This window comes from Gallinula chloropus (assembly GCF_964237585.1).
Source record: "Gallinula chloropus genome assembly, chromosome: 1".
NCBI classification, from domain to species: Eukaryota; Metazoa; Chordata; class Aves; order Gruiformes; family Rallidae; genus Gallinula; species Gallinula chloropus.
Genome location: NC_140085.1, coordinates 158,598,515 through 158,622,728, shown reverse-complemented (window position 1 = coordinate 158,622,728; position 24,214 = coordinate 158,598,515). Strand labels below are relative to the sequence as shown.

The following is a 24,214-nucleotide window of genomic DNA, read 5'->3' as shown; positions in this document are numbered from 1 at the left end:
GACTTGCGACGCGACTGCGCATGCGCAAAGGGACAGAGCCCGTAGTTCTGCCGGGGCTCTCACAGGCAAGCCCACGGTGATGACAAGAGCTTGCCCGAAAACACACCTTCCTCTTTCCCCGCGCACCCGAGCAACGGCGCTCACCGCCTCTGGAGCGGGCGACAGCGGCCCACACACACCGTGGGGAAGAACCCAAAACTTCGCTTCCGCCTCCAGCGGCGACAGCCGCCTTTTACAACGCTGGGTCTCAACTTACGACCGAACCCAGCAACGGACACGTCGTAGCCGGGGTGGCGCTGACCAGCGCGGCAGGGTGGCAGGGGAGGGCCCGGCTGGTTCGGCTCCACCCCCTCCGCCTCAGGGCGGGCGCGCTCCCTCGCGCTCGGCTCCCATTGGCTCTCTTTCCGCTCCTGCCCTCCCGTTCGCCTGTCCCGCTCCCGCTTGTGCCCCGGGGGGGGTGGTCACGTGACGCAGCGGCGCGAGCCGAGGCGGGGGAACAGGGTAGGGGGGGGCGGGCAGCGCGGGCGGGGGCCGTTAGAGCGGCGGTGGCCGCCGCCGGCCGGGCCCGAGGATGAGGTGGCGGCTGCTGTGGCGCCGGCTGCTGTGGCTCCTGTGCGCCGCCGGCTGGTGGGGCGCCGGGGGCAAGACGCTGCGGGGCGGCTTCGCCAGCGCCGCCGCCCGGTTGGAGCCCTGGCGGCCCGTGGCGCGGTTCCAGTTTCACGGTGGGTGCCCGGGGGGAGGGGAAGGGTGGGGGGGAAAGCGAGCGGCTGCCGGCCCCGCGGCCCGGCCGCGCCGCCCCTGTCCGCCGTCCTGAAACCGGCAGGGGGGCGAGAGGCCGTTGGGCGCGCGGGGCGGGGAGCCGTTAGGGCGGCCGCCTGAGGGGTGTGGGGAGCGGCGGCGGGCAGCGGGGTCAGCTCGCCCTCCGCCGGGCCGGGCAGCGGGTCTGATCCCGCTCCGGGGACAACCCCGGAGGGGTGGCGGGGTGCTCGGCCAGAAGCGGGACCGCGCTGGGCCGAGGCAGCGCGAAGAGGAGGAGGTAGCGGCCCGCCGCGCTGCATGGGCAGCCTCGGTGCTTGTCAGAGCCCGACAGCGCGCTGCCCTGGGTGCTCGGCGCCGGGCCGCCCGCCGTGTCCCGCAGCCTGGCGCGGCGGGAGCGGCTGGGAGAGCAGAGGCGTTTCAACTTCCACCAGCATCTCCCTCTCTCCGGAGCTCCCAGCGGATGAGAGCGGTGCCCAGCGTCGCGGGTGGCTGTTGGGCATCGCTGGAGTCTCTCAGTGTCAGCGGGCATCGCAATATAACCCCTCACCCGATTATTCCCAGTGTCTTGGGAGGGTTTTTTGTCCCCTATGTTATCAAAACCTTGTTAGTGATAATTCCTATGTAGTTAAGAGGCCTGGTGATGGGCTAGAATCCCTTTGGAATGGCTGCTGCAGAAATACAGGTTGGAAACTACTCACCTTGCTATGGAAGTTTTCATTTGCAAAAAGATACATACACGCAGGCATGATGAGTGCCACATACAATGAGGCTGTGCTGGCCAGCATACTTTTCCTATATGCTCAGCGTTTTGGTAGCTTGGACTGTTTTCTTTCTCAGCTTCAAGGCATCAAGAGTTTTGTGGAATGCTTCCACGGACTTCCTCCCAGACTGGAGGAGTAATGTTGAGAGGAAAACAAAAAATGTTTGCAAGGGAAAAAAAAAAATCTAATGGGATGGAGGAAAATGTGGCATAAACCAAGAACAGCTGGAATGTGACCTTCCAGGGCTGAATGAGGGATGATAGAGAGGGTGGGGATAGCTTTTGGAGTGACTTGAAAGCAGTTAATTATCCTTGTCCTAGAAGATAATTGTGGAAGTGCTCTAAATAGATCTAAAGGGAAAAAAAACATTACACTGCTTTACTCTTAAAAAAAGAATGTTAAGATTCTAGATGAGTGGTTTAGGTGTTCAGATATAACTTATTCTACAAGTTGATGTTGCATATTTCCTTAGAAATACTTCTCTTTCTGCATGAATACCCACAATTGGGTATTTTGGGCCTTCTATGAAGCCACACAAACTGTTTTTTTAGAACCTTCTGTTAATTTTTCAACATCTTTTATTAGCAAACTAGGTAAAATGGAGTCGGTATAACATTTTGCAGATCACCTTATTGCCTTTTTTTTTTTGAGGTTTTATTGCAGGGCCATTCTCTCTCAGCTGCCTCTGAACAGGAAAACCTTCCTGGCAAAGCCTTAGTTGAAGTTTGAGCCTATTGACTCAAATCCAGCTGGTGCCTAGCTTAGGTGGGAAAGAAAATTGATCTGACAGTTCAAAAACATCCAAAGTTCCTGAATTTTGAATGAATTGCCACTCTTGCAGTATCAATTGGTTTTTCTTCTCCATTAAATCCTGTTGTTTAAAGAAGTCTACAGCAATTTGTAATGAAAGAGTTTATCAGAATAAGTTTGAAGATTGTAGAATTACCAGACAAGATGAATCGTGTCTAATGAGCTAGTTCTAAAATGGCTAAAATACTTCTCTGTGTCAAGATGCAGCCTATAGGTAGACTGACATATTAGGGAACACTTTTGAAGTTTGATTTTCTTTGTACCGATCTGATGTTTGGCATCTGTAATTAAGGGGCTTGCCTCTAATCAGTCCATAATATAAAGGTCCATTTACATAAATTCTTCTGGTATTAGACTCAAGAGCTACACTGTGATGCTCATAACCATGCTTCAAAGGTCACCAAATAGACTTTGAACCTACTGTTGAGATTGATTGAGGCATTGTTTTTACCTGAACTTGAAAAATAAAGGTTGGGGTAGGAGGAAGGAGAAAAAAAACCTATCTGGAAGCCTGTTCACAAAGAAAAAAAAAGGGGAGGGAAGGCTGTTTGTAGTAGAGATGGTTAATGACATTGGGGTTATGGTACAAGTTTATTTAAGTACCATTATAGAGAATTAGGGGTGTAGTATTGTGTTAATGACCTATATAGAAAATGTTGATGAATGAGTGTAAAGACTTTTATGGAAAGTAGTGGTAAAAATTGAAGGGAAAAAAAAAAAGCTTTAGTGCTACTGCTGTTGCTCCTTGTCAACAATGTGTGCCATGCTAGCTTTTTGTTTGTAACTGACATCAAGGCAGAGTAGTTGATTTTATTTTTTAAAAATCAAGGTGACCATGCTGTTCTGTGTGTCAGAATCAAGAACGTAGCAGTAGCTGTGACAAAAGAAGCTAAACTTCACCTGTTTCAAGCACAGGAATGGCAGAAGCTGCAGGACAGTATCCAAGATCACAGCTGTACAGAGAAGTTCTCTAAAGCTCAACTGACAAGTGAGTTACCATTTTTTTCCCCAATGAATGAAGTTAGCTGTGTATTTAGAACCCTGCTAAGTTATCTGTATATTTAGAATATTTATTTCAGTGAATTTGGACTTTGCATCAACTTAAGTAAAAGCAGGACTTTGGCCTTCTGTAATTAAAAATGATTACAAGGAAATGTAATTGCTTTGTTTACATCACTTCAGAAGACTTTGTTTGCAATTATGAATTAGTATTCTACTGGAAAAATCATAGAATGAAGAGACCTTGACAAATAACAACTTTGATGCAAACAGACAAACTGTATGACAAGTTCTGGTCTCATGCTGTCACTTGTACACAGCTGAGAGAGAATAAGCATTTGGCTGATGTTTTCATTTACTCATTCAATAAAGAGATTTTCTTTAACTCAGGTTGGGATAAAAGTCTATTTGGTTTTTTAATCTCAAACTTTTACATAGAAAAAAACCTGTGGGTTATATGAAAGAATTTACAAATAATACCATCATAAGATGGAACTGAAGAACTTGGAGAATGTAAATGTTTGGGACAGTCAAATGTACAATTTGAATTTTAACTTTTATTGCAGTGAAATGAAAAACAAAATAGAGGCACACTGATGGAGCGTGCTGCAGTTACCTCCAGACTTCTGAAGTGAATGCTTGTAAAGTGAGAGCATGTAGCCCAAGTACAGAGTAAAAGAATTACTTTGGACCTGAAAAGCTTTTTTTCTCTGTTCTTTTATTTATGTTTTTTCTTTCACAACCTTAAAATCATTATTTTTCCATTTTTTTTGCCTTTCTCTCTGTAAAGCAATCTGCAAAAATTAATCTGGGTTATGCTGCCTTACTTTATAACTCGCCTATATTATTTAATGTTCTTTCAGCCTTTAATTTTGTAACTGGTATTCATCACTGAATTTCACATTCAAATGTTTTTAATATTTGAGCTGAGAATTTTATTAGTTGAGAATATGTAGGTTATCTTCTTGTCTTTTGTTTATGGAGGAACATTTCTCATTTGTCAGGAAGCTCCTGTTCTCTAATTCCATGGAAATGGCGTTTTTCAAATATGAGAAAACAAAAATAATTTTCATGATAGCACAAGGCTGTCATGCTTTGATGTACAAAACCAGTTAGAAAAAAAATTAATGCAGGATTCAAAATGAGCTAATCAGGATAAAGCTTGAGTATCCATCTGTGAATATCCATCTACATGTGAAAGAACAGTAAAATACTGAAGTTTTCTTCCATTATGTAACCGAAAGACACACTGAAATAATAATTTTTGCACCATTTATTAATCCTAGTATTACAAAACCTACTTAAAACATAAATTTTCCTTTAAGAAACTAAATTAATATTAGGAATTCAATTCAAATATATCTTAAGTGAGCGCAGCTTCTTTTTTAAATACACTTCTTCTGTGTGACCAGAATTCCTAGTGTAACAAATTGTTCTCCTGGAACATTGTCGTAACAAAATCTTATACAGATATAATTTGTAAGGGTGCGGGTCCCTTACACTTGATATAGGCTGAGTGTGAAGGCTGTTGAAACGATTAGTAGTTGGTGTCTCACTCCTGCCTGTCCCAGAAGTATACTTGCTGTTTCTTAACACGTTTAGGAATCATGTGACCACAGGGTGAGTTGGATCTCTGCTGATCTTGGGCCAAATCAACTGCAATTTTATTTTATCTTACTTCATTTCCTGTGTGTTAGCTTGCAGATTTGATGGAAAACTGAGTAAATACACTCTGCGTGATCTTTAGTGTTGGTGCAAATAACACTGTGTCAGAACACAGCTGAGAGCCTAGATGGAGAGGGAAGCCACCCCTGTCAGCTGCAGTTTGCCTTTCATTTGGTTTAAGCACAATATGAAATCTTAAAACTGTGTTTTTAAAAAAATCTCGGGCTTTTGAAGGGAGCTGACTTTCTGTATTTGACTGATGAGAGATGTGGCTGCGGAGTGGAGTGCATACCTACCACCAGACAGATTGACTGTATTAGAACACTCCTTTTTTTCTGGTTCATGTGTTGTCAGAATTTGTACTTCATGACACTTGCTGAGAAGAGACGTATCATAACATTTCTTCCTGATGTTGATCAGTTAGTACATGCCTTCAGAGAACGGAAAATAACTTACTGAAGCTGAAAGAAGTTTATTTAAACTACAGAAATGTTTTTCACAGATAGGCTTCAAGTTAGAAATTACTTCTAAATTTTGTCTACAAAATATTTAGAGCTAATGTTTGCTAAGTGTAGTTTTGTATGTATGTTTTCACCTTTTTCATATACATACACCTTTAGTGGATCTTTGGAAAAAAAACCCAAACCACAGAAACCCAGAAATAGTAACAGTTTATTTTGTGGAATTTTAAAGATTTATTTTCTTTTTCTTCATCCTTAGCCATTGTCATCTGAAACTATTCAGGTGAATTAGTCTACAGTCCAGCCATTATATTGTTATCCTTCTACAGAGGTGACTTTCATTTATGTTCAACTGATTAGAGCTCAGGTTCAGTAGTCAGTGTAACAGTATTTACTATTTTCATAGAAAGGCACAGATTTCATTTTCAGCAAGTGTTTATTTTGGAGAGATTGTACGTTTGTTACTAGTTACTTTTAGGAAAAATAATGGTTAGATCAATGCACAGATGAAACTTCAGTTTCTTACATAGGTGTTTTTAAATGTAAACATTTTAAAAAGACAGTTTTATTAGACCATGGTTTCTGCCGTTAGCTGTCAATTGAAATGCCGTCATTTACAGGTAGGGGAACATGCTGTAAAGTATGCTAAGTTGCACCTTGAAGGCATGCACGCCATTGTTCATCATATTTGCATGTGGCTGTTCTTGTTCAGTTCTCTAAATGTCTTTGGAAACAGTAAAATAAATTCCAAGGAAGTGTTTTTCATATTGCAGAAGTACCTGTTGGCTAATAGAAAATAGCTAATCCCATCAGTATGGTGCTAAAGGACAGAAATGGGCAAAGCATAGGAGGCACAGATTGCAGTTACTGGCTCCTGGAAGACAGGAGCCCTCCCAGCCAACCCAAAAGCTGGGAGGTAGAATGCAGTAACATATCCTCACCAACCCAGCCTGCACCTACTTGCACCAAGAGATGAGGTTGAAGTCTGGCCTCTGATGTTACAGCTAGCTTTCAAAAAAGGGCTGTTTTATACTCTATGTGGTTTGTAACCTGTATACGATGTTGTGGATTTAAACTTTATCTTCAGTCAGAGATGAGTTTTCTAAAACCAAACTAATACAGTATTTACTCTTTTTTGTTTGTTTGTTTGTGTGTTTTCTTCTAAAGTGACTGTGAACCACACAGAGCAAAATCTGACAGTGTCCCAGATTCCTTACCCGGAAACATGGTATGTGTTTTATGTAGACAAGTTTACCTGCGAAGAGAATTATTCTGAATCCGAGGATATTCAGTTTGAAATGGTCTTACTAAACCCAGATGCAGAAGGGAATCCATTAGATCACTTTAGCGCAGGGGAATCTGGTAAGATTTTTTTTCTTAAAATTAGATTTATAAGTTAAGGGTCTGATCACCCGAGCAAATCAGCAGTTACTATGCTTGCAAAAGTGTGGCACTGGGGAATGGATAGCAGTCTCTTATACTTCAGGTTCTCCCTTCTCACAGAGAGTATATGTTAATTCCTTTTCTGGTATTGCAAAAAGTCCTTCCCTTTCCCTAATCTGACTTTCCAGAACTTGCCTAACTGGAATCATAGATACATAAGGAAAGATTGTGTTGACATCTTTGGTAATAGGTATTTTTCCCCTGTTGAAATTGTAGGCTTCCACTTGACTGAGAACTTAATTCCTGATTTTAATAAACTGCTTATTTAATTTGTGAAATTGTGTAGCTGAGTAAAATTTTATTCTGTGTGATGCAAGTATGTGCACGTTATGATATTTCACCAATACAATTTAAATTCAGTGTATTTCCAAGTTTCTTAATCACAAGCCACAGATTAGCTGTCAGAGTAGATGTTAGATTTGTTAGTCCTGATCTTATTTTAGTTAAGAAATGCCATTTTGAGTCTTTAAACCTGCAAAGAAAAACTTAGGGACTCAAGACAGGAGCTCAATAAATACCTCATAAAATTGTATGCTTTGGACAGTCCAAACCAGCCTTGTGGATGCTTTGTTGCAGTGCTTAGCTTTGCTGCTGTGGGGGGCCTCGTCCTGCCACTAACCTACACCTATGGCAAGGGAGGAGCCCAGTTGGTTTAGTCTGCCTTCATATACAGATTTAACCTACATACCCAGAATGAGCCTAATCACTATGCACAGGATCCTGTGCCCTGATGTCATTCTTGGTCTCAAGGGGATGCAGCTGCAACACCCACAGCTCCCTTTTTGAAGGGAAGAGAACATTGGTTGAAATATTTAGCAGAATCTGTAAGAAAGTAGCACTCTTAATAATCCACTTTTCAAGACTTGTAAATTGACCTATCTGTCCCTCTAACTTCTTAATCCTGCTATAAACTTAGTTGGTGGTTTCTATTTGAAGTTTGTATCCAGAAGTCAATTCCTAGTATATCCAAAGTTAATTTAGTTACTCTCAAAAAAGAGTAGTAGCATTTTCTTCCTGAAAATGCAAAGCAGCTACAAGATACTGTGTGGCCCTTAGAGTGGTGCACAAACCTCTTAGAGAGCCATCTCGGCTCTATGGTAATTTAGTGGGAAAAGTTTGAGCAAACTCTGAGCAGCTTCTGTGCCACGCAGGGAGATGTATAAATGTGTTGGATGCATGTATTTAGGTCTGACAAGTAGGAAGCAGGTTGAGCCTTACATGCCATGTCTTCCACAGATACAGAGGAACACCTCTGTTTATTCAGAATTGAAACCTTCAACACTGCCATGAATCCTGTGTCTGCTTTCAAAGAACGGACAAGAACTCCTTGTTTCTTTTCTTTTTTTTTTATTTTAATGCATCTTTGGGGAATAATTGACCCTTTTCCATAGAAATGTACAGCATAGAATATTAGGGACATCAGAGGAAAAATCCATCTTAATTTTTTGTTTCATTCACTTGGGCAACTAAAAACTATGTAGTTCCATAGCTCTAATTAGGTCACACTTCACTTTAGTTACTAGAGCTGTGACTAGTAACCTCCTGCGACACAGGAGGTGTCAAAATTAAATGGATTATAAGGAAAGTACAGGACTTTAACCAGTTAATCTGTCTTTGGTTGGAAGAAGTTTTATATCCTAAATGTTTTAGTGTTTATTCAAAGCTAAACAATTTTCCTAAAGAGCTTTACATGTGTACGCACTCGGCGTGGTAAGAAGTAATTTATCTACACAATCCTTGCCAACTTTAGTGGGTGTCTTTTGAAGCAGAAAGATAAAGACTGAAAGGAAGAACAAGAGATTTGATCTAAACCACATATTTTTGTTAGTCATAAATTATGCTTTTGTACAGGTATACAAGAGAAGCAGAATGGCCCTGAAATTTTTGTTTAATGAGTCTGTGTTACCATATGCTCTTTTTGTCCCCTTTCACTGTACGTATGTCCAAGCTGATTAATTTTAGCCATAGAAGTTACAGTATCAGCAACTATTCAAAACTCATCCAGTTCTAATGTTTTTCAACTTAGCTATTGGAAGCTGTATAATTTCTCTGCTTCTAATCTCTGGGTGGAGCTTCTTGAACTTTCTAGCAGAACTTTTTTTGTTGTTGCTGGAAGAAAAATGTTGACCATAATCTGATGCCATGGGCAGCACTTGGTTTCAAGAAAAGCTGAAGAAGAAAAACAGAAGGTTTTTTTGTTTTTGTTTACCCTGAGTTGCTTATAGCTCACTAGCTTTTACCCTTTGGGAGATCATATGATGGGTTCCAAAACTTCTGGACAATAGAAAAGATTTCCAGGATCCAGGTTGTGTGTGAAGCATTTTACCAGATTACTGCCAGACTGAAGTTAGAGGACTTTGTTTTGTAAATAATATTAAAAACTTTGAGCATTCTTTAAGATTAGTGAAAAGAAAAAAAAAAAAAAAAGGAAAAAACCACCACTCTCTGAACTTCCCATTCTCGCTGCTATTTTTCTGTGGTCAACTGAGATTGCTTATTGGACAATATACTTTACGTGGAGGAACAGTGACACCCAGTGGTTAAATAGGCTCAACAGGAGTCTGCTCAGGGTTTCATCTCACATTGTGCCTTTAAAAATTGAAGGGGAAAAAAATAGCTAAAAATGAGTCATTTAATAAATATGCTTCTGACTGATCAACCAGGCTTCAATTATTTTCTGTTCACCAGGAAACTGTATGCCACTTTATACAATTTCAGTAATTGCTACAAAGCCATTTGTATTTGAACAGAAAAAGTATTGTTGAATAAAAAGTACTTTATCAGATCAAATAATGATCAGCATGCTGGAAAAGAAAATCACTGAGCTTCTTGGATAAAATAGGCTGATTTACTCATTTGTGATACCACTTTTGGATGACAGCTACTAAGTGTTTCTAGTGATTATGTTTTTAAAAGAAACCAAAACCCACCCCATACTTTGTTTTCGTTATTTACTGCTAGTAGCCATGTTATTTTATAAAAACTAACCTCTGTTCCTTTTCCTACAGGATTACATGAATTCTTTTTCCTGCTTGTCCTAGCATACTTTGTAACTGCTTGCATATATGCCCAGTCCCTATGGCAAACAATGAAGAAGCGCGGACCTATGCATACCGTATTAAAAGTGTTGACAGTTGCATTACTGTTACAGGCTGGTTCAGCTTTTGCCAACTACCTTCATTTCTCAAGGTATCTTTGCTTATTTTTGCTTTCAGTCTTCAGACTTGAAGAACATAGTGTTGTAAAGATCAGTACATGATCTCTCCTTTCGTGATTCCAACAAAACTTAGGAGTGACTTTTTAAAACTACATCATTGCCTAAATGCATTTTTAAGAGAGAATGCCAGTTTAAGTCTCATTCACTTAAAAGTATCATATTTTATTCATTTATCAGTTATTCTAAAGATGGAATAGGAGCACCTTTTATGGGAAGTCTGGCAGAACGTGAGTATGCTTGTCTACTCCTTCTTACACATTAATCTTTGTAATACATTAGTGAATGCTGTTGTTTGATTGTATTAATAATTAATATATAATCCATATAGCTGGATTTTTAATACAAAATACTAAAAGTTGCTTTTCTGAAAGCCAGGCTTTATTCTGGATGTTTACAGTAACTATATTTGAAGTTATACGGTTGTGATGTTGTTTAGGATTTTTTAAAGTATTTTCTTGTCTGACCAGTCCATCCTAAAAACATTTAAATACCTGCCTATCACATCAGTAAATGTTTCAGTACATTGAAGGGTTTCGTGGCGTTTGCATGAGAGAGTGGCAAAGCATTTAGGAAATTTAACCATATGTTACGGAGTATGTCATTTCACTAGCCAATTTAACATTGATTATAATGAAAAAGCGGGTGGTTTACAGCACAAGTGATGTGATTGGTGTGATGCAAAAAAATGCTTATGTAAAGAATTGATTTTAAGAAAATATTTTTCTCCACTCTAGATATTCTGAGTTCTCGTTGGAACTGAATTCCTATAACATCCCTTCCCAAAGTGTACTAATTTACTCCTGCTTGATTCTTCAGGGTTAAACATTGTTGAGGGTTTTTTCCTGTAGTTCACATTTGAAGCATTGGGCGTTCTTTCAAAGCAAATACATTGCTTTTTGATTGGCTTGAAGTACCCCAAGAAAGTAGTCCTGTGGTAGTGAGATAGCATTGGAGAGCAACAGCCTCTATAGAAAAGTATTTCCCTTCCTGGAGATTGTTTAGAAACATGCAGTTGGAATTAACAGCCTCTTGATGGCACTTGGCACCACAGTAATTGCCTCTGTCTTGTTTTAACTATTTGAGTTAGCAGCTCCTCACAGCCTGTCCAGCTGCAACTATATTATTAAATTTTCCCTCTTGGCTCCTCAAATTAAATTAAATAGAGAATATGGAGGTAGCCCTGACTCCTCCACAGTGAGAAACCCAGTGTTAACTGAGTTGCAGCCAGAACTTCAAAGCTGCATGTTAGACTTCCTGTGTATGTATTATAGTGAAGAGCCCACTTTCATTAGCTTAAAGCAAATATTGTTAAGAATAAAATAAGAATCTTCAATCAACAGCTGAATTCAGCTAAGTGAAGATATTTTTCCCTAATATCCAAACTAAACCTTCCCTGACACAACTTGAGGCCGTTTCCTCTTGTCCTATCACTTGTTACCTGGGAGAAGATACCAACCACCACCTGGCTACAACCTCTCAGGTAGTTGTAGAGAGTGATAAGGTCTCCCCTCAGCCTCCTCTTCTCCAGACTAAACAACCTGAGCTCTCTCAGCCGCTCCTCACAAGACTTGTGCTCTAAAACCTTCACAAGCTTAATCACCCTTTCCTGGACATGCTCCAGCTGAGTTACAAAACTAGTGAGGGACCCAAAGCTGAACACAGGACTCACTTGAGGTGCAGCCTCACCAGTGCTGAGTACAGGGGCATGATCACTTCCCCAGTCCTGCTGGCCACACTATTCCTGACACAAGCCAGGATGCTGTTTGTTACCTTGGCCACCTGGGCACACTGCTGGCTCATACTCAGATGGCTGTTGACTGAGTTTCAGATCCTTTTCCCCAGGCAGCTTTCCAGCCACTCTTCCCCAAGTCTTGCATGGGTTTGCAGGACTCAGCACTGAGCCTTGTGGAAGCTCATAAAGTTGGCCTCTGCCCATTGATCCAGCCTGTCCAAATCCCTCTGCAGAGCCTTCTTACCCTCCAGCAGATCAGCACTTCTGCACAACTTGGTGTCACCTACACACATACTGAGGATGCATTCGATCCTCGAGTCCAGGTCATTGATAAAGGTATTAAAGAGAACTGGCCCCAGTACTAAGCCCTGGGGAACACCACCTGTGACCAGCTGCCAACTGGACTTAACTTTGTCCACCACAATTCTTAAGCTGAGCCAACCAGACAGTTTTTTTACCCACCAAGGAGTACCCATCCAAGCCATGAATAGCCAGTTTTTCCACCAGAATGCTTTTGGAAACAGTGTCAAAGTCTTTTGTAAAGTCCAGGTAGATACATCCTCATCCACTAAGCAGGTGATATTGTCATAGAAGGAGCTCAGGTTGGTCAAGCAGGACCTGCCTTTCATGGAGCCATGCTGACTGAGCCTGATCACCTGATTGTCCCCTACATGCTGCATGAGGCACTCAAGACAATCTGCTCAATCACCTTACCTGGCACCAAGGTCAGACAACAAGGCTGTGGTTCCCCACATCCTCCTTCCCGCCCTTCTTGTTGATGGGTATCACATTTGCTCACCTCCAGCCAAGTGGGACCTCCCTAGTTAGCCAGAACTGCTGATAAATGATGAAGTGACTTGGTGAGAACATTGGTTTTAGTAGATCCCATCTGGTCCCATAGACTTGTGTGTGTCTAAGCAGTGTAGCAGGATAACCGTTTCCCCTTGGGTTATTGGGGCTTCATTCTGCTCCCTGTCCCTGTCTTCCAGCTGGGTACCCCAAGGACAATAATAGGGTTAAAGACTGAGGCAAAAAGGCATTGAGTACCTCAGCCTTTTCCTCATATTTTGTCACAATGTTTCCCCCCACATTCAATAAAGGATGGAGATTCTCCTTAGCCTTCCTTTTGTTGCTAATCTATTTAGAGAAACATAGTTTGTTGTCTTTTACAGCAGCAACCAGACTAAGTTCTAGCTGGATTTTGGCCCTTCTGGTTTACTTCCTCCATAATGTCACAGTATATTTGTAGTCATCCTGAGCTGGCTGTCCCTTCTTTCTAAGGCTCATAAACTCTCCACTTTTGCCCCCAACTTTCAACCAGGCCAATCTTCTTCCCCACCAGCTTGTCTGTCAGCACATGGGCTTGAGATGTCAAAGATTAAAGCCAGTACTGAATTTTTGGTTTACACAATTTTGTCTGGGAATCCTCTTGAATCATCACTGCACTGAAACAGCACCTAATATCCAAGGTGTGACTGAGATACGATGCCCGGCTATAACATATATGGCAACTTATCTCAGGAGTAACAAAGCACAAAATACTCTCTAGAACATCCAGATTTGTTCAGTCATTTCTCTAGCTTGGATTTGGGATGCTGGTTTGGCTGCCTTAAGTATACATAACATTTTTTTTCCTGGTAAGTGCTGTATCTCCATAAGTAAAATTGTCTGTCAGACATTGTCAAATAATTCTAAGATTATTTTGCCCCAAGTCAGTACTGGTTCATATTATTATAGAACAAGCCAGTTCGTATTTACTAAAAGCTCTTGACATTTCTGAGACAGCAAAGGTGTCTGAATACATTAGGAAGCATTTAAGAGTATAAACTGTGAGAATGCCAAATACATCCCAGGAATAAAGCGTTGAAGACTGTTTTATATCCCATGTTTTGCTGGGATTGCTGAGTGTTAGGGAAATAGTGTGGTGGATCTTCATTTGACACCCTCCCTTGTGTGCATATATTAATCTCTCTACAGCAAAAATAGAAGTTTGGTTTTGTGACATGGAAATACTTTTCTTGTACCTGATGGTGTAACTGAAAATTACAAATAAGGAAAAAATTCAATAGAACTCAAATAGTGATGAAGTAAAACACATTTTTGGGTGTAGGAACCCGGTCTCTAGTTTCTGAACCAAATTTGCAATTTACATAAGAAATTTGTGTTGTTGCTGTTGTTTTTTTACATCTCTGCTATGCCAGTTTACTCTCAAGTCTAAATTCCACTGACTTAATTGGTGAGTTTCAGTCAAAAACTGATCAGGTCTGGAGCTCAGAGTCACACAGAATGAAATCTTGCATTCTTCCTACTGTCAGTACTTCAGCAAGGCCAACAAGCAAAGGCTTTAATGTATTCTAGCTTGAAGTTTTCTTTATTCAGATACAGCTTCAAACACAGGTCTGAGACGCTGATTAGGAATGTAACTTTATGGAGTGTGTGTTAATTGTTCCCAAACAGAGGGGAAAAAATGGACAGCAAAATGAGGCAAAGGTAGTTTGCATTTAATAAAATGAAATACAGGCAAGCTTGTGTTAGGGTTATTCATTATATTTTCCCCTTTAAGTATCTGAGAGTGGAATTTGTCCTAAATGTTTGTGCTTTCTACTGCAAGCTACTGCATCCTTAAGACAAAGTGCAGTTAATTTGAAGTACAATGCAACCATCTGATTCTTGAACAAAAGTTTTTTTTCAGAGCAAAGGAAAGAGTTCATTTCATCATGTTTCATATTTGCAGTGTGATTAACATACATATGATTTTTAGTTCTTTAGATTTTATATGTCTGTTTATGGAAGTGGCCTCCTGAGCCCAGACTGCTTTGACACAGGAGTGGAATTTGGGAGGATCTGGCACTGTGCCCATGTTGTTGCAGAACTGCAGCATAACTAGAAGAAAGCTGATAGTGATCTGTTTGGTCACTGGAAACCACTCAAAATACCCACATCTTGTGGCAAAGCAACCTAGTCAAACTTATGACTAACGGTGATACAGAGGCGTAAATGCCCATCCTTCATTTGTGGGTATGTGGGATGTTTCTCCTTACTTTAGAAAAGCTTTTTTGTGTTGTTGTGACTATTTCTTTTTCTTCTGTTTTCAATAGTGTGTGACATAATCTCACAGATACAAATGCTGTATTTACTGTTGAGTTTGTGTATGGGTTGGACAATAGGCAGAATGAAGAAATCTCATGGCAGACCTCTTCAGTGGGATTCCACTCCAACATCTACTGGCATTGCTGTAGTAGTTGTTGTTACACAGGTTTGTATTTTATATTCATTTTTATGCTGATGCACATAGCTGCTATTAAGTATGACAGAACCATGAACCAACCAATTTCAATATTTTATGAGGGAGGGAGTATCAAGACTGGAAAAAAAAAACAACCCACAGTATAATGTGCACCTAGTATGTCTAACAGGTAACAACACCTTCTCTTTACTTTAACAATTTAAGGTGTAGCACCACAGTATGTTTTTGTTCAGCAGTAAAACCACTTAAGAAGTTCCCACAGTTTTCCAAACTCCTGGTTCCACCAATTGTGCATGGCATTATACTGTAAACCAGATCAGTGGAATGATATAGATTGGGGAAAAAAGAAAACAAATTTGCAGCACTGGTCTGTTTTATAATGTGGTCCTATAAATAGCTGTAATCAGTACAACTGAGAGGTTGTGAACTGAGGGGTGACAACAAGTAGCATGAAAGACAAGAAAAGCTGCTGTGAGAAATTCTTTCTGTCACCAAAACATATTTAAATCCTCAGTGTCCTCCTCTTAGAACCACTCAAATAGGATGTCTCATGGTCTTTTCAATCAATATAAGGGAATTCTTGAAAGGTTCATGTGCAGGATTGGTCTTGCAAATATACAAATGGTCTGACACATAATGTCATTCAAATATTTTCCATTAGTATAAATTAGAAAGTCAAGTAAACCAGTAACTTAAAAGTAAATTGTAATGGAGATCATCCAACCCTTGGTGGTGTCTTTTGTAAACAAATTTTTTTAAATCACAGCATAAAGACAAGAGAATCTGAAAGCTATTGAGAAAGAGAGGAGCAGGGAGAAACTGGAGACATTAATGAGGAAGAGATTCTACTGAAGATTTTGTGCCATTTGAGTAGTATCTGTAATTAGTGCTGCTTCCAAACTAAATAAGTGTACTGCTGAAACATTAAGAGTAGCTGGGAGCTGACATTTCTTGCTAATTAAGAATATAGGTAATTAAGAATATAAACCAAAGGCTATTAAGGTCAATGGGACTGTTGAAATGTAAAGGTTTATTCCTCCTTACTTTGACACCCATCTAGCACCACAAGGTTTATATGCTGGTAGTAAGGAAGACTTCTGAAGTATTTAATTGATTCATGCCTCTCCGCTTGTGCATACATATGGGTGTGTTAGTACTCTGTCACTTGAGACTGGAAAGTTTGTTGTTGTTTCCTTTTTACTATACATAGAAAGGACACTCAGTATCATCAGCTTGATCTTTTTTTTGGTTGTTATTTGTGGCAAAAATTGGGGCAGGTATCATACATATATGCTGCTCCCCCCAGTACTGACTGGTCCGTTACGTATATGTGTTGGCTCTTTGAGCACCACTGAAGCACTGGTGCAAAGTCAGCTGTCTTAATTTTCACCACGAAGGCACAGCTCTACTACATCTCTCTTCTTGTTACCACTGGGAGCATCAGGTTTGGCAGGAGTCTCATAGTTACAAAGTACGGGTATCAGAGTATGTCATTGCCTGGGTGGTTTTGCACCCCCGTCTCGGTGTCTTCTGTCTCCAGCAAAAGTTCCCTGACACCAAGAGTATCCTTTCCCCTTCTGGAGAGGATGTTTTCCATCTCATGGTTCAGTACATACAAAATATACTTTCTTCCAGATTTCTTCTCCTTAATACAGAACATGTCTGTGAGCTCAGAGGAACAGGAACCAAACCCCACTGCCTCTATCAAAGGTGGTGAGCTCAAAACTTAATTCTCTGGATTGGTCTGTTGTTTGTTGGTCTGTCTAGATTGATGTGGGTGTCAGACCTGCTGTAACAGGGCAATCAATGAGCACTTTTAATGATTACAAACCTAGAATAACCTCCTTTCTATGCTGCTCTTTCCCAGAGATTCTTACAGGAGAGCCCGCTTCCTCCCATGCCAGAGGCTGGGTGGACTTATGTGGATAATCAGAGATGTTCTGAGGACTTGCTGTGGAGGGTGCTGGAAACCACATGCATTACCCTAATGCAGAAAATTTATGTTTTATGAGTTTTATTTATGTTCTACACTCCCTGTCCTCATCTCATCTTGAGGGAAGTCAAGCAAGCAGACAGCCTGGGAAAAGATGTTATTCTTCAACTTAACTGCAGTTTTGACAGGCAAACTATCTGACTCTGTTTACCTGCTACTAGTTCAAATTACTCCACAACTTTTCAGGGGTTTTTCCTCCTCTTTGGACTGATGCTATTGATTCTTTCTTTTTGTTCTTTCAGAAGCCCCAGCATTTTTCTGGGATGTGTATACATGTTGCCATCAGTGCAGGGTGTACTCAGGCTCCTAGTCGGTAAATCTCTTGAGGTCTCTGTGGCTGCAAAGAGGTGGCATCTCAAAGGAGGGACAAGTCTGCCATTCAGCATCTCCCTTTGCCTTAACTTGTTCCTTTTTTCAACCTCAGAACAGAAGATTCCCAGGCAACTCTGTATACATTAACGATTCCAGTCTCTGCTGTTTAGACACAAACCTTGTTCAGAACTTATTGATGGCAGATCTTTGCCATCACATAGGCCTGAGCAGTTTCAGCTTTCAGTGCTGATCAGAGTGGAGGCAGTGAGCCTGGAAAGATAGCTGACCACTTTGAACCTGACCATGATGACTCAGAATCTTACGGCATTAGATGTCAGCGCTTCACAGGGGTTCTTAGGTACGCCCCAAATGCATGTCCAGAATGAGCCCTGCCTCTGACCTTAGATGTAAACCATTTTTTACTGTACTGGCATTACATGACATCAGATACCGAAGTGCTGGATATGGTTAGAAGCAGCTAGTTTATCCACTTTTTCTTGCTGCTACTTTTAATTTCCCTTTTGCCTCTTCCTTCCCTTTGCCTCTCAGAGATGATCTGTCCCATGAGAACCTGCCTTTACTGGAGATTGATACGTTATCTTGGGTTGCCATAAAGTCATTGTTGGCATAGCGAAGGGGAGGAGGGGTTCTACCGTAATTGTTTCCTCATGACAAAAAAAGAAGAGCATCTGGTTCCTCACTGTATGGATGTGGAGGTTCAACTTGTATATCTGGAACATCAGGATGATGTCCGTGACAAACATTTCTAGCATTTGAAGAGGAACACCAGTACTGGACAGTGGTTGTTGTCCACAGTGAACCAAGATAGGTCAGAATTATGTGCAGGTGAAGCCAGGAATTTTGAACAGTGTATAATGCAAAGAAGAAGATGGTCTTTCTCCTTCACTTTATGAAGAAGTAGCTGTGACTTTAATGTTGGACATAACTAGTGCAAGTCAGCTTTTCAGCTACCGAGCTCATCCAGTTCTTTTGTCTACAGCCTAAGTGAAGTTGTTCTTCCAGATAAGTATTAGGATTTTCCCACCACCACCTCCCCAGTTTCTTCTCAGAGCTCAAACATAGTTCTGCTCACTGCCAAGAAAACAATAGTCTCTGGTATCCACTTCAGCAGGTTGGTGTCTGGGTGGTTTTTCAGCTTGTTTCTGACGCTGCAATTCAGTGAGCTGCTACATGCTTTTCTGTGGTCAAGTAAGGGACTTCAGGGCCTATTTTTAATTTCTCAGGCATGGCAAAACAAAGAGATTTTGACTTGAAGATCATGCTTGTCTATGAAAACTCTTCCTTCGTGGAGAACAGATTTCTTAATCCATTGTAACCTAGAAACAATAGCACAGGTTTTCCTTTTGTTGAATCCTGCTTTTCCCTAGTGAGTGAGACCAGTCCCAGCTCATAATGACAGCAATGACACATACTCGCCTCCTCTGAGTTTCCAGCGTGTTGCACTGATGGTTCCATCTCTGCCTCTCATGCCTCTGCCTTCTGCTTATTTTGAAATAATCTAATGGAACTGAAGGAAGCTGGACTTCTGTGATCTTACATTGCTGTCACTACACACAGTCTTTGATCAACTGATTCCTGTGTTGTTTACACTCTTTAAAGGGCTAGTCCTTGCTGTCAGACACTATTTTCTCATAAGGATTTGAACTTTGTTCTTATTATTCCTTTACTTCAGCTCTTTGTCATCTTCTCATTAAAGTGCTTCCCTCACTGCTGTTGCTATTGATGTCGAGTAAGGAAAATTCAAACCCTCATGAGCTCCATTCTTTAAGGTTAAGCTATCCTTGGAATCTGCCTAAAGTTTCTTCTTAAAGTGGTATTGCAGTTCTGTCTCCATCAGCCTGTATTTCTTCTCCCCAGAGATGCATGCTTTTGTCAGGAAGATTCCATACATGGGTGGAGGGGTTTTACAGTTTTCTCAGGCAGTGTCTGTCCAGCCCAAGGAAGTGAAATGCTTGGGCTATTCCCAACTGTAAATATCCAAATGGAAAGTGCTCTTTACAAAACCGCAGTGATTTTGTACCTGATTGAACTCTTGTTTGTTGCCTGGACTCATTCTACCTGGACAGAAATAATTTTTGTGATAGGAATTTGTCCATTTCATGACAAAACTAGTACTGTAGACACACCTTTACCAAACACTTTATTTCAGTCTTACTGCTTAACAGAATCCTCAGTCAAGTCATTTGATTTGAAGATGTTTGCTCGGAGTTACCCAGAAATGCAGTGTGGAAATATGTGAAGCATGTTGACCAGATTGTTTACTAGTAATCACTGATGTTCAAGGCGTGCACGCTTCATGTCTGCCCCTCTCCCATCCTTTTATTTTCCATCCAGGTAGTTGAGGAGTGACTGAAATGACAGCAGTCATGCTTGCTGTGTCATGGCCTAGGTAAGGGAGGAGGGAAAACAAGAGAGTATTCTCTAAGGATATTCTAAGTGAAAATGATCCTGTCTCGACTGATGAGACTCAAGGACATCCACCTTTGCAAGGCACAGGTGGATTACACATTAAAAAAAAGGTCATTTCAGTAACCTTTCTGTTTTTATGTAGTTAATATAGGGAGAGCGCCTTTGAATGTGTTCAGAAAGGAATCTGACTAATTTAGATTTCTAAATTGAGACCTATAATGTCTGCTTCTGAAGGCCTTCAGAGCTACCTCGCTCATATAAATCAAATTTGCCTACCTGTCTTCAGAAAGCCTGCTTCATTAGCTACCAGAAACCTAAGTGCGAGTTGGATGTGTGCAGTAGCTGGACTGGATTCCCGGACATATTCACGTCTTAAAATGCCATTCAGCTGCTACATGATGCTGGGAGAGTCTAAACTTTATGGATATTCTAATTTCATTCCCAAAGTCTTAAAAAGGTAGTCTTCAGCAAGACCCAATTCTTATGCAACGAGTAGGCGCCTGCCTTCTATGCAACTAACGTTCAGAAGCTCAGCACTTCTTAGTCTGTTTCCCTTTAGCAAATCTATGGATATCCTTTCACTCAGCTCTCCTTCAAAATAGGATTCTGCAGCAAATGGATGTAGCGCTGGGAGTTAGGGAGACTACACTGTCTTTGCTGTAGTTATCTGTTGGCTAAAGCATTTGTCCATATGTTGGAACGGCATTTGGAACCCGCAACACTCCCTTTCCAAGAACCTAGGAGGTTTCCAAGCTGGTTGCTTGCAGAGTCAGGCTTGCTCGCAGTTTCTGACCTAGCTGATGTTGAATTCTTTTCTCCACAATGGCACAGCTTCAATAGAAGGGGTGGAGAGTGGCCCACCCAAGAACAGCCTATAGCCTGGCAGTTGGGGCACTCTCCAAGGAGGTGGGAGATGTGAGCTGGATATCCTTTAGGCAAAGAAGGGAGTTGTGGGAGATCCAAGTTCAACCTGGGTGAATGCTTGAGCCTTTAGGCTATTGTATAAAAGGGGCAGCAGCACCACCCTCTTACTTCCCCATCTTTAAAAAGAAAAGTGAATCCTGTTAGGATTTTGAAAGAAAAGGCGTAGTCGCCTGCCTTTGAAACAAGCTTTACAGGTTGTGGATCCCAAGTGGAAGGAGACACCACCCCGTAGCCCAGTGGAATCACTTCAGTGGGCTTCCTGCTGAGTAGGCCGACAGTTTAGCTAGGTGATTATTTTGGATCTTATGCTAAGGTACCACATCTTTCTGTCCAAATTAGAGGAAACTTGTCAAACATTATAAAAGTTACAGAATGCACGAAGTGAGACTCTGTTCCTGCCAGTTGCACTTGTAGCAATAGGTAGAGGCTAGGGGGTCTCGTGTAACCTGATGGTCTCCAGCAAGCAGAGTGGAGCACGACCAGTTGTGCAGATAATTTAATCCGCGATGGGAAGATTAATTGAGGTTTAGCGTAACCTTGTTTATTCTAAACGTACATCAATGTTGTTCCTTTCCAGAGCTTTTTACTGATTTGGGAGCAATTTGAAGATACGAATCACCACAGCTACCACTCACACCATAGCATAGCAAGCGGACTGCTTATTGGCCTCAGAGTTTGCCTAGCTTTGTCACTGGCTGCTGGTCTCTACCAGATCATCGCAGTGGAGAGGAGCACACTGAAAAGGGAGTTCTACATCACCTTTGCCAAAGTATGGGTTACATCAGGGAAACTAATCCCTTCTGCTGTATAATTGTGGCATACAGTTGACTGAAGCACTAAACTCTTTTTCTCCATAAGAAAGCTAGTGTTTTAAGTGTCTGATTTGATTAAACTGCATCCTGTCATCATACTCTGAGTAGTCATTTTAATTTGACAAGGAGTATAGAGCTTTTTTTAAACAGAAATCCCACCTTTCATTGTGTGGTTTTCATTTTGTTGATTGAAAATTAAACAATGGGTTCATAAAATAGACAGAAATGTAAATCCAGTTCCTCTAACTGTCATCTCTTTCTTCTGAACTGGCATGTAGTCATTTTATAACTTGCACTCATCTTCTTTTTCAGGCCTGCATTCTCTGGTTTTTGTGCCACCCATGTCTTGCAACCATTTCTGTAATATTCAGAGAATATCAAAGAGAAAAGGTATGTACAGGCAAGATAAAAGAGATGGAATTTGAATAGTAGTTGTTCTTCATGTTCAGTGTTTGTTAGCAAACTCATGCTCTTAGGCTGTTAATCTTATGACCCCAAAGCAACTTGAAAAGTCTTAGTCACACAGCGCTCATTGATGCTAATGTGAGTCATATTTTACAAAGGCATACAGGGTTTGAATCATCTAAGGGTAATCATTCCTGGGTTAAGGGCGGGAGGGGGATTGTTAAGTCAAAGGAAAATGTGGAGGGGGTGTTTTGTTTTATTGTTTGCTTGTTTGTTTTTTAATTAAAAACACCTTGGGGATTCTTTTAACAAAGCTAGGAGAAAGATAAATCAATGGATTTTTTTTGTTCTTTGCTTTTTAGTCTTCATCCTTTAAAAGCTTTATGTGGCTAAATAGGTCAAGGAACCTGTAGCTAAACTGTATGTTTTAGATTAAGAACCCTATCCAAACACGTCGTTTGGTTTGTAAGCTCTAAAGAGTTAAAAACAAAGGTGGGCTCACTGGGGGCTTCTCGATTGCTTCAACTTACTGGGAACTAGAGAACTGCCCCGTAGAGCCTGCCATGTTTTGATAAAGTGCAGCGCTGCTCTCAGGCAATTGACTGACTACCTCGTTCCAGGGTAGAGTTTGCCTCTCTTCTTCATGGTTATAACCATCTGTGGAACTTTTATTTGTGTAGAGGATGTGTAAGGGAAAGAAGAAGCTTCCACTAAAAATACACAGTAAATTAAAAAACATGTTTGATTTTTAAAAAAAAAAAATCCAACTAGGGAGAAAAGAAAGACTCCTCTAGAGCTACTAATGACTTTTTGTTGTTGCTCAATGAGAACATCATCAGGTCAGGGGGACAATCTCTAGAGGTAGGAACTGTAAATGAAATTTATGCACTATTTTGAGATTTTTAACTCACTGGAGGGAGATTATAGTCACTCTGCATTTGCTTGTGGGCAAGTTTAACCACTGTGTGCAGCCATAATTCCTGCTTTATATTAATTTAGCAGTGCATCCTTTTTTAAATGCACTTAAAGAAATGCATGATCAATAAATACCGTATTTGTTTAAGAAAAAACATCAATTTTAAAAGACTCTCTTGTACATGAACTTGAAGACTTCTGCTTTCTCAGAAACAGCTTTATGCCTTTGATAAATACTGCCTTATTCATCTTTCACAGATTAAGAAAATTGAGCTTAAAAAAAGGTCTAGCTAAGTGAGACTGATATATCACTACCCTCACAGCTCCACGACTGTGCTAGTGCAAAGTGTTTTCAGGCTTTTTTTTTTCTTTTTTATTCCCCCTCCCTCCCTCTCGCCCTGTGCTGTTTGTTGTAAGAACAGAATATCTAAACATCACCTCTGCTTGTGAAACTGCATGGGTGGTGAATTGCAAGTCTGAAATTCCCCAGAACAGAGACCGCCAGAAGGGTTATGTGACTTGCCTGGGGCTATCTACTGATTTAAAAACACCCAGGTGTGAGAGTCTAAATCCTGGACTTGAGATTCATGTTCAAATCTTTTGTAACTGCAGCAGTACGAGAAGGTTTAAAGTGAAGCCTCGAGCACTCACACAGCGTGCTGATAGAGATTTGTTTTGGGGTTGTTTGGTGTTGGATTTTTTTTCACTTACTTTTCCCTTTTCTCTCTTTTTTTTTTTTTTTTTTTGTCTCTAGATTATTACCATAGGTGTTATCCTCTGTCAGTGCATCTCCATGGTTATCCTCTACAGACTTTTTCTATCTCATAGTCTCTATTGGGAAGTATCTTCACTGTCATCAGTGACATTGCCACTAACAGTATCCTCTGGACATAAAAATCGACATCACTTCTGAGATGTTTTGGAAGAATAGATTATGTAATAAATGTGCAATAATGACCTAAATATACAGGTATTTTTGTCACAGGTGTCTGATACGTTGGTTTCACTGGAAAACTGAGTGATAATATCAGAGCACTTCTCGGACCTTTAGTCTGACATGGTCCCCTGATTAATTTGTTAAAAGTATCGTGGAGTAGAAAAACCCATAATTTGAATAATTTTATAAACATCATTTGTGTGTAGCATGTGGTGCTGAGCTGCATCACAGCAAAGTACAACGAATCTTTTCTCTCCCATTCACAGTCACAAAAAATGTCCTTACTTTCTATCACTATTAGGTTTGAAAGTCTTACAAGATGCAGTTGTTAAAACATACACAAGCTCAAACAAGTCTGAAATGGGCCAGTTGTGAAATTGGTGTGATGCGTG

General features: G+C 40.9%; 1 protein-coding gene across 1 annotated transcript; it reads left to right on the top strand.

Moving 5' to 3' along the window:
- Nucleotides 1-571: 571 nt before the first annotated feature.
- On the top strand, nucleotides 572-23,798 carry GPR180 (G protein-coupled receptor 180; the record flags this gene model as incomplete). Its single annotated transcript, XM_084279614.1, has 9 exons — nucleotides 572-722; nucleotides 3,160-3,318; nucleotides 6,623-6,817; nucleotides 9,907-10,087; nucleotides 10,293-10,342; nucleotides 14,946-15,103; nucleotides 21,331-21,522; nucleotides 21,878-21,955; nucleotides 23,640-23,798. The coding sequence occupies 9 exons, from the start codon at nucleotides 572-574 to the stop codon at nucleotides 23,796-23,798; spliced, it is 1,323 nt and encodes a 440-aa protein (XP_084135740.1).
- Between the last annotated feature and the right edge of the window lie 416 nt (nucleotides 23,799-24,214).